The 11,582-nt window shown below is 32.2% G+C and overlaps 2 protein-coding genes across 2 annotated transcripts; both read left to right on the plus strand.

Annotated features, from left to right (window-relative positions):
* The first annotated feature begins 430 nt into the window (after positions 1-430).
* LOC124825250 (uricase / urate oxidase / nodulin 35) lies at positions 431-5,040 on the plus strand. Its single transcript, XM_047297835.2, has 8 exons — positions 431-715; positions 1,341-1,433; positions 1,917-1,992; positions 2,364-2,473; positions 2,702-2,793; positions 3,112-3,285; positions 3,413-3,503; positions 4,700-5,040. The coding sequence occupies exons 1-8, from the start codon at positions 509-511 to the stop codon at positions 4,781-4,783; spliced, it is 927 nt and encodes a 308-aa protein (XP_047153791.2). The 5' UTR covers positions 431-508; the 3' UTR covers positions 4,784-5,040.
* Positions 5,041-8,628: 3,588 nt separating this feature from the next.
* LOC124825254 (putative L-type lectin-domain containing receptor kinase S.5) lies at positions 8,629-11,097 on the plus strand. Its single transcript, XM_047297841.1, has 3 exons — positions 8,629-9,055; positions 9,146-9,841; positions 10,259-11,097. Exons 1-3 carry the CDS (start codon positions 8,629-8,631, stop codon positions 11,095-11,097), a joined length of 1,962 nt encoding a protein of 653 aa, XP_047153797.1.
* The last annotated feature ends 485 nt before the right edge of the window (positions 11,098-11,582 follow it).

The raw sequence follows: 11,582 nt of genomic DNA on the forward strand, positions 1-11,582 counted from the left end.
CTGCACGTCCTTATCCTATCCTAGTAACTAACTCCACGACACATCCATGATTTTCAAATTGGGTTTCTTTCCACGTAACAATTTCATATAAATTTTGGACAACCATGTTTCAAAGAAAGAGAAAATTCTAACACCTTTTTCAAATATACTTTTACTATTAATTAAATTTAAAAAAAATAAGAAAATGTTAGTCTCTTCTCTCTCTTAATTTTATAACTTTAACCTATTTTAATTAATCGAAGAAATTAAATCCTGGTTAAGTCAAGAGCAATTTGTTGTCAGAAAATTGAAAAATTTGGAACTTGTTTGGACGATGATGTAACGCGCACACAGAGTTAATGGTAAAACTGTGAAACAGGCAAAGATGCCATTGTCCGCACTTGAAACACGCGCGGGTATAAATGGAGCGAAACTCGAAACCGTAAAATCACATCTTACTCACTCTTTCACTTTACTTAAAATTAAAAGGGAAAGAAAAGAACAGAACAACGTAAGAGCGTTCCAAAACATGGCGCAGGATGTTGTGGAGGGGTTCAAGTTCGAGCAGAGGCACGGAAAAGAGCGCGTGAGAGTTGCGCGCGTGTGGAAGACGCCACAGGGTCGTCACTTCGTTGTGGAGTGGCGCGTGGGTATTAGTCTCTTCTCTGATTGCGTCAATTCCTATCTCCGCGATGATAACTCTGACATAGTTGCCACTGATACCATGAAAAACACGGTAATAACAAGTACCACCTTGTAAATATCAACTCGTATCTCTGATTTCTTCTTCTACTTTTTCTTTTTTTTTTACATTTTAACTCTGAAGTTTGTACTTTTTCTGATTGATGATTTCTATTGGAAGGGGTTAGTCCTCAGAACTTGAGGAATCAAAGTTTTGAAATCTCTTTGAAAAAAGCGTTTACATTTTCACATAGTTTACGTGGAAAGATTTGCGAGGAAAGTGGAAAACGAAAAATAGAGAATCTGAATCTGTTTTCATCTTGTTCTGCAAGTGAGATCAGGTGTGTGGAGTTTAAGGTTTTGATTCGTTGAGCTCTTCAATGGGGCTGATATCATACCAGTTAGTTGATATCTGGTTGTGAATTTTTTAATCCGTCAACCCCTTTGATCTGAATGCATACTCCTTGCTTAAGATCTATTTTCAATGGTTTACTCATTTAGTTGAGCTTAAACATGAATAACAATTTGAACTTTTCAAGTTTTGATCGTATACATGAATGACAATCTTATTTTCTTGTTATGGTACATGTTTCTCGAAAGTTGAATTTGTATAGAACATGAATATGTTTGTCTGATCTTCAGTTCACTGAGTTTTTAGCTTTTATCTAATGTTGAATTAGGTGTATGCGAAAGCAAAGGAATGCTCGGACATACTTTCTGTCGAGGACTTTGCTATTCTACTTGCCAAGCACTTTGTATCATTTTACCAGAAGGTTGGTGACTGAAAATCTTTTATCAGTATCTCTACTTCATGCTCTCTGTTTGTTTTTGTCGTTCCTTTATCCTGTTGTAGTTTTTCTAATCTGTTTTGAGCTGAAAATTTTGTTCTGAACCGTCTTATAACGAGTGATCTACCATATTATTCACGCACCAAGTGCAATGGTTTGGAGCGTGAGCAAGTATATAAGTTCAAATTTTCTGTCAGATCTTTGGTGTTGTTCTTCTGCTTTGCCTTCATGAATCTAAATTCGAAGTATACTGGGAAAGAACTCAAGTCCCATATTGACGAGAGATTTGGAAGTACCGTTTACCATTTTATCAGCTAAAATTAGAGAAATAGTTGTCTATTTTTGCTTGCCTCTGAAACGAGATTTTAAAAGATTAGGGATCATTTACCATGAAAAATCATGGCAGAAAGAAAATTCTTACATGTTTTTCTTATTATGCAAAAGAAATTCTTACTTGCTTTTCTGTAGGTTACTGGTGCTATTGTGAATATTGTGGAAAAACCATGGGAGCGTGTCATTGTGGATGGTCAACCTCATGAACATGGTTAGTCAAACTACTATACATTTCAAAATTGTCTGTTTTAGAATGTGCTTGTATATATCGTACTATGTTCCATTCAATTTCTGTTACAGTTAAAGATTCCTTGTTTGATCTTGGTTATAAATTCTGAAATATTTAAGGGAGTTTTAGCTACCCTTTCCTTTGTTCAAACTTTCATTTTTCATCTTGAAGTATGCAGTTTTTATCATTGGCACTATTGATATCACTTAATCATTTTTTTGGTTTCTTCCCTTTTGTTTAAGTACTTATTGTTGAAACAGAATATACTGAAAAATTCTTGATTTAGTGAAACAAATCTGACTTATAAACTGCAGTTTGTATCTTTTCTGAATCCTTGGTTTTATTTCTGTAAGGTTTCAAACTTGGATCTGAGAAGCATACAGCAGAGGCAATAGTACAGAAGTCTGGTTCACTACAACTGACTTCTGGTATTGAAGGATTGTCGGTGTTGAAAACAACCCAGGCAAGCTTTCCACATATAATTTTCGTGTCGTTTTTCCAATTTCTGTAACTGTAATACACAAGTTCTGGTAAAAAACTTATGTTGTTAGTACAACTGGAGATAACAGTATATAGTAGAGAACTGGTTTTTGGACTGTGTTGCATAGTTTTTTGCTACAAAGATATATTCTTCTGAAAATAAATGTTGATGCTGGTTTCCTTCTCTGTTTTTCTTGCAACTTTTGGGCAGTCTGGTTTTGTGAATTTCATAAGAGACAAGTACACAGCACTTCCTGATACCCGTGATAGGATTTTGGCAACAGAAGTAACTGCTCTGTGGAGGTAAGTTTTGTCCCTATATAATTTAAATTGAACTCCTTAATCCTATATACCAGTTCTGTAGGCACAATATGAACAATTTCATTAGTATTTCTTGAAAATTTTCTTGTCATTGATTAATTGTAAAATGAAAGAGTTCACACTGCTTCATCCAGGTAAGGATTTTTAGCTTGAGAAGTTTTCTCATAGATGTAACAGGCTTAGGTCCATCTCTTTGTATTTTCTCATTCACAACTACATAACATCATGTGTTTCATACACATTAAAGATTCATCGTATGTCTCTTTGTCTTTTATTTCAACAAGTTGTGTTTGGTTGTAGGTATTCATACGATTCGCTATACACCCTCCCTCAGAAGCCACTTTACTTCACAGACAAGTATCTGGAAGTGAAAACAGTTCTGGCTGACACATTTTTTGGGCCACCAAATAGGGGAGTCTATAGCCCTTCTGTTCAAAACACACTTTACCTGATGGCGAAGGCCACACTGAACAGGTTATTTGTCTCTCTATTGTCTCTGCATTTGACAGACATTTTAGGTTGTCCCCTAAATGCCACAAGTTCAATGCATTTGTTTCAATCATTGAGGGAATAACAAGACTTTCATGCTTTTATGCTTCAGATTTCCTGACATTGCTTATGTCCATCTAAAGATGCCAAATCTTCATTTCTTACCAGTCAACATCTCAAACAAGGATGGTCCAATTGTGAAGGTATTGATTCTTTTCCCTAAAAAGCTTGCACAAGTTAGACATGTTCACCAATTGACTATCCTTAGAGCATCCCAATAATAAACACAGTTGGAAATTTTAACTCTTTTTTTATTACTCTTACTTACCGTTGGAAGCCTCACATCGATTAAAGGTCAATTTGTAGGGTTGAGTTAGTGGGTTTTTTGTTTGTTGGACATTTAAAGTCCATTTATGGCATAATGGGTTTTACATTGTTATCTTTTTCCATCGAACTTGCTCTTAACTTTTGAAAACCTACCTAGGATTTGGTTTGGTATGAAACTGTTTGGTTAACCATTTTACACATATTCATGCATTGAGCATGGATAGATTTTGCAAAGAATCTGATTGAACCACTTTCATATTGTGGTTTGTTTTGAACCAGAAATGTTTTGTGCAAATGATCCTAGTCAGACTTTCTAAAATGGTTCCATTTTTCATTAATTAGAATTTGAAACGGTTTGGTTCAAAGTTGCTGTTATGCTCTCACGTATTCAATTTGTCTCATATCCGTGTATGATATATTTCAAGATATTTTACTTATATTTATGAATGAAATATCCATCTATGAAACACCAATATTTTTATGATAACAATAATTTATTACTTTTTATTTTGATAATTTGCAATTATATATTTATTATGTTTCAAGAGTTTTTATACATTTTTAAGTACGCATTTCACGTGTAGTATCCTACCATTTTCAAAATAAGCTTTGAATACACATCAGACCCAATACATGTAGATGTGCATCATAGCTACTACGTTGAAAGTATAAGTTATTCAAATAATTATCTCAAATCAACCAGAGACGGAGCCAAATTATAATATATAAGTGGGATGCAAACATCGTCTAAAACCCTAATTTTGAGGGTGTTAGGCATAAACTCACTTTTTAAGATAATATCCGATGTTATCCAAACTATGTCATTATCAAGTTCTCTCCTAGTCTAATGCTCGAGATATCTAGTTCTTTGTTTGAGAGGATGTGATGAGGAGTCTACATCGACTAGAGATAAAGTTAAATTACACTATATGAATAGATGTTAACTCTGGTTTTACAAAATTAGTTTTGTAGGGTTGAGTTGGATTTAAAATCATGGTGTGTTTTCTAAATTTTAGGATATGTAGTATCATTGATGTCTTACCAGTGTTGAATGACACTTATGCTTATGCAGTTTGAGGATGATGTGTATTTACCAACGGATGAGCCTCATGGCTCAATTCAAGCAAGCTTGAGCCGTCTTTGGTCGAAGCTGTAGAAACTGCAGAAGCTATTTGTGGTGCTCATCCCTTCTTGTGGATTTTCCAGTGCAGCCTAAACAAGCAAACCTGGCCTCAGTGATGCTGCTTTCTTTCCATATTGATGCGTGTGTCATGTAGTTCTGGTTTTTGTTATCTTTGTATTTTGTTTAATGGAGAAACTAATATGCATGAATAACTTCCACAAGGGATATTCTGTAGGTTCCAATAAATTTCCTAGTGACCTTTATCAATAAAATGTTCTTATTATGAGGTTGATGCAATGCTTCTTTATTCTCATGCATGCATTGTTTATAGTAAAAAAATTTGAAGCAAACTTATGAAATAAGTTTATTTAAATATTATTTTTTGTTTAACTAGACCCTATGAGTGGGTTTGACTCAAACTACTTTTGGTTCAATTAAATATTATTTTCTATTGAAATAAGTTTATTATCACTATGTTTTATATGTATTTTACTTTTTAAATAAAAAATAATTTAAGGTAATTATTGTTTTAACTTTTTTAAGTAGTTTTAAAGTATTACTTGAGGGTATGCATGATTTATATCTAACACTATAGTCTAATTTAATTCTCTCTACTTTTTAAGCGTCTGGTAGAGTGTGGATAAGACATGATTATTTCATATCTTTTCATCATAACAAATAATCAGTTTTTATGAATTAATGTTTCTATCTAAAATATTATAATAATAAATGACTATGTTTTTTTTATAAGAGTCATCAAACTTCTCATTATAAAAGTAATTTAGTATCATAAAATACTTGTTCTTTTATCTCATAAAGGACATGAAGAGGATAATACCTGATAAGAGTAATTAAACCCTCATAAGAGTAATTAAACCCTCATCATAAAAGTAACTTCAAAAGTACTCATAGTGTTTTAAATATCTCTAGAAGATAAAAAAAAAACAATAAGTAATATTATGTACTTGTGTAATTCAAAATAATAGTACGAAAATTTGTATACATTTATTTTATTTATAGTAAAATCTTTTAGAAGTTGTCTTGTAGCACGAATAGTAATTTAGTTTAAGTCAACATGTGTAAAAAAAGCCTCGTTACTATTCAATTATACATTTATATTATATTTTGTGAAAATACTTGTAAACTTGTATGTGATTACATCATATCATTTACTCATTTATCTTTTGAGAAATCTTTAAAAAAAATAAACTATTGTTATTTCTTTCCTAACCATTCTAAAGATAGAGTAACTTATTAAATTTTTATATTATTGAGAAAATGCAATTATAAGGGCAATGTAAAAGTTATTAGCTTTTTTCATTAATCAATGGCATTATCGTTTACTCAACATACATAATATACTTTTCTTGTTCTCTATTTTCTTATGCATCCTACTTTTCCCTTTGATTTTCATTGGCAAATCGACACGTAATAATTAGAGAAGCAAAAAGGATTAAAGTTTGAGATTTTTTGTTTGAATTATTCTTTGTAAACTAAAATAAAAAGAAGCTGAATTTTATGAAAGAGTTAAGGAGAGGGATTAAAAATGAACACTTATTAATTGAAATAGTGAAACAAGAATAAATAAAAAATTAAAAATATCTATCTAGTTTCAAAAGAATTGTTAAGATTAAAAAAGCAATATGCAAAAGAGTGAACCAAATAAAACAGAGGATAAACATATTCTGATACCAAATGAAACAGATTTATATTACTGATTCAATAAATCTAAATATGTCAACCAAACATATTTAAGCATATTCAGATTATAAGAAAAGCGGAAGCAAAAAGACCAACCTCTAGTCATTGTTGTATGTTTTCTTAACTTCTAGTTTCTGAACCCTTGCTCTTAAAATATGATGGTGGTGTATATAAAGTAAATAGTAGACTCATTGACCAGATTATCCAAATTTATGTCGAATTCTAAAACCATCAAGTCTTTTAATGTTAGAAGAGTTTATTGTTGGAATCATATAACATTCCACACATGTTTGGAAACTATTTGAAAAATAGACATTTTCATAAAGATTCTAACTGAAACTGAAAAAAAGAGAGGAGAAGATATAGTCATAAAGAACGAACACATTTTATTCTAACCTCTTTGTTGTGTAAAAGCTAACACGTCATTGTCTCAAATCAAAAACATCTAAATATACTTTAAATAGAAAGTCTTATTTATTCTTTTTCACATTAAAAAATCTTTTGAAAACTCGCCTTCGGTAACATGGTTGTTGAAAAACATAAAATTTTTTAATTATAAAAATGGTAAAAGTAATAGATATCAATTCATTGTATAATTTTGTTCAAATCTCAATCTAGCATTTCTATATTTGAAATAGCACATTCATTTTAAACAAAACCATAAAATATTTCACACCTAAGAAAAAAATAATATTTTGAAATATATGTACTATAGAAATAAATAAATGAGAATGAATATTAGTGCTAATGAGAAATATACTTTAAAATTGTGTACTCATGATCCGAGACAGATCTAGAAATTTGCTTAACAAAGATAAAAAAAAATTATAGTATTTTTTTATCTAAGGAATAATCTAAAAAATCTAATTATTTTCATATTTTAAAAATATTATATGACTTCTTTATTCTCAATACTATAATTATTTTCCCTATATGAACCAAACAACGATTAAACCATTTACCTCCAAATAATTGCACATAGATGATGTATTTTTATGTCATATTAATAGTATTTAAAAAACAATTAAAATTAGAAGAAAATATAATAAAATCAGTATCAATTCATTTTTTACATTTATTTATTGTATTAAAGATTGTTAATTGTTCTTAGATGATAAAAAATCCACATTTGCGGGTATCTTTGATAAAATTTGCTGAGAGATAATTAATATATGTGGATATTTACTATTGTGGATTGCGGGTGACGGGTATTTTTAATACCTGTTTATAAACGTATCCGATGTGGGATTATACTATCCGTATTTGTGGATATCTACTGTCCAAAAAATAAAAATAAAAATTTAATTTATATTTTATTAAATTAAATTAAAATTAAAATTAATTTATATTTTATAAGATAAAATTTAATTAAAATTAAATTTTAATTTATACTATATTTTATATACTTTTTATAATTTTATTTTAATAATTTATTAAAATATATTTTTTAAATACGTATATGTGAATATATACGGATATTCGCCAAGTTTTAAAATATGTATGAATATTTTTTTAAATAGTATTAATGCAAATAGTGAATCAGATAGTTGAGGTTTTTTTTTTTTCTTTTTCAGGTCGGATAAGGATAGATAGTATCCGTGTTATCCTCCCTAATTGCTTCACCCATATTCTAGACCAATATTATTAATTTTTAAAATTAAAATGTAAATAAGGGTTGACCGGTGAGAAAGATATACAGGGGAATGTAAAATATTAATGTATGACTACTATTATTTCTTTTGCCCCACACGTTTTCATCCTTCATCTGGGTTGAAAAAAATTAAGGGTCAAATTTTAGAAAATGAAAGAACCAAAACATGTGTAAATTCCTAGGTAGTATCAAAGTTCCTTTTGTCCTTTCTCATATTTGCATGTACCATTGTACCTTATGAGACCCCACTTACCAACTTCCAAATAAATCAACAAGAAGCATATTTTTGGTCCAAAGTCAACTTATCTGTAAAGTAAAACTCATGAGTGCTACTCTGGCTTTGCTCACTTCTCTCAACAATAACAACACAACATTCAAAACACAAGAAAAACTTCACCACCACATTCTACATATACATTCACAGGTACACCAAACATGGAGCAAGTGAAAAAGGAAAAAGGAAAAAGGAAAAAGGAAAAAACCCTTCTAAGTTATTTCAAGGTTGAGCATGCACAACACAACAACCATGTTGATCATGCTTTTGGTGTTCATCAACTTGCTGATACAAACTCAACTTGGAGCAAGCACTGTGGTTGACCACAACACTTTCTCCTTTGTAACTTTCACTTCTGAGAGTTGCACCAATGGTGAGCTGCTTTGCATGGGTTCAGCCACTGCTGGCAATGGGTATTTGAGTCTCACCCCAGAGCCACAACAAAGCAGCAACTCAAGTTCAACACTGTCTAACACAACCAGAAATGTTGGACGGGTTTTGTACCCTCACCCTGTGAATGTTTGGCCTGCAATTATCTCCACCACTTTCACTCTTAGGATCACTCCTTTTTCAGAAAATTCAACCAGCTATGGGGATGGAGTGGCACTGGTGTTTGCTAACGATAATAGGCCCTCACCAAATGGCTCATATCTTGGCATCTTTGATCAGTCTTCACCAGGTAAAAACACTTTTATGTTAGTACATGATATACATGAAAATAGATAAGTTATAAGACTTTGATTCATTAATTTTGATGAATGTTGTGCAGGTGGGGGTTTTCAACAGCTAGCTGTAGAGATGAACACTGTCATGAATGAATTTGATCAAGATGGAAGCCACATTGGGATAGTGACAACAAGCATCACAAATCCACTTGCTTCTGAGAGTCTCAATAGCACTGGCATTGACCTCAGAAGTGGAAGAGACATTGAGGTCAAAGTAGACTATGATGGATGGAGTAAAATGATTTTTGTCTCTGTGGGATACCCAGAAAGCCAATTGAAGAATGTCCTCAACCATTCAATTGACCTACCTGATATACTTCCAAGCTCCATTTATGTTGGTTTCACAGCCTCCACAGGCAACACTTTTCCTGAAAGCCACCAGGTCCTCAACTGGGTATTCACATCGGTGCCACTTCCTTTTCTTTCTGTTCAACACAGTAGAGTTGGCACCATCAAGACCTTGTTGGTAATTGCCCTGGTGTGCTTATTTCCTTTTATTTCGATAGTTGTTTGGAGAAGATATGTGAGGGGTAAAAAGAAGGGTGATATAGAAAGCCTATCAAAGAAGGCTGCAGATATCCCCAAGGTGTTCACCTACAAGCAATTATCAAGAGCCACATGCAACTTCAGCCAGGAAAATCTTCTGGGTAAAGGTGCATTTGGCAGTGTTTATAAAGGAATCATATCATACTCTGGAAAAACTGTTGCAGTAAAGAAGATTTCAGCAACTTCTAAACAAGGTATGTTTTGGCAAATAACACACACCTTAACAAAGTACTCTAACAACTGCAAGGGATAATGTTACCATTTAAAAGACTGAGAAACTGGTCTGGTAATGTTCATTATTTAAAGTTAGAATGCAAGTGAAGTGTGTAAAAGTCCAATTGATAATGGATAACTTGATCTGCATACAAAATAAGAAGGATTTGGAAATCTAATGTATCTTAAATTTACCTGGGTTTGAATGATCTATGACTTGTATTCCATTCAATAGGAGCAAAAAACTATATGCATGGATATGTACTCCATATCTTTGAACCTATAATTAAAGAAATTGCTTCTTATTTGTTTACACCTTCCATAATTTCCCTTTGATTTTGATTGTTCTTCTATTCTTAACCATTTTTTGCCACTTGTTTCTTTGGGTGTGTACACAGGTGAAAGAGAGTTCTTAGCTGAAATATGTACCATAGGGCGTCTTAGCCACAAAAACTTAGTGAAGCTCCAAGGCTGGTGCATTGAAGGCAAGAATCTTCTCTTGGTTTATGAATACATGCAAAATGGAAGCCTTGATCACTTCATAGCCAAAGGCAGTCTGAACTGGCAACTGAGGCACAGAGTATTGACAGGATTGGCATCAGCATTACTCTACCTTCATGAAGAGAGTGGAAACCCTTTTGTTCACAGAGATGTTAAGCCAAACAATGTCATGTTGGACTCAAATCACGATGCTCATTTAGGAGATTTTGGGCTAGCAAGACTACTCAAAGGTGAAGGCTCAGTGACCACAAATCTAAATGGAACTCTAGGATATTTGGCTCCTGAACTAAGCTTCACAGGGAGAGCTACACCAGAATCAGACGTGTATAGCTTTGGCATGGTAGTTCTTGAAGTGATATGTGGGAAAAGGTTAAACTGGATCAAGCAAGGGAACAGTTTTGTGGATTCTGTGTGGAATTTGCACGCAGAAAATGGTTTGGTTGAGTGTGTTGACAAAAAACTAGAGAACAAATTTGATGAGGAAGAAGCTAAAAGGGCACTGATAGTTGGTTTGGCATGTTTGCATCCTGATTCCATGTTGAGGCCAAGGATGAGAAAAGTGGTGAACATTTTTCAGAACCCAAATGAACCTTTGATGCAGTTACCAAAAGTGAGGCCAGCAGGAGTTTATGTATCAGTTTCTTGCAGTTCATCATCCTCAAACACTACCTCTAAAACTGAGATGCAGCTCCAATCATCCACAACATCATCACATGAAAAATTCAACAGTATATGAAGAATGATCAGCAGTGACAACATATGCAACTGTCTACGATTACTTTCCTATGAAACACAAACATGACTCTTCAATAGCTTGTCTCAAGAATCTTAAAAGACCTTTTTTGCAGCTTCAGAACAATTTTGGATTTTGGGTAGAGAGATTTTTGTAGAAGTTAGAAAATCTTGTGTTATGATTATATACATTAGGAGTCAATTTTATATAATCTAAAATATTTAGATTATATATTTATTGTTAGGAATATTTTTGTGTGTAGTCTTTTATTGTATATGTATATGTATTCTTTTATTCTATTTTCATATGTTATAAATTTTTTTAAGTTAAATAATTCCATTTGTCGAAAATTTCAAATAAATTTTTTTTTCAAATTAGTTCTTGGAAAAATAGTTGCAATTAGATCATTAATGGTGTCAATTAGTGTTAAATAAAAAGTGACTAAGAATGCTTATGTGCAATTTTTAAATTAAGTAGCTTAATAAACA

The sequence above is a fragment of the Vigna umbellata genome, chromosome 8 (assembly GCF_029865625.1).
Source record: "Vigna umbellata cultivar VRB3 chromosome 8, Vumbellata_1.0, whole genome shotgun sequence".
In the NCBI taxonomy this organism is placed as follows: Eukaryota; Viridiplantae; Streptophyta; class Magnoliopsida; order Fabales; family Fabaceae; genus Vigna; species Vigna umbellata.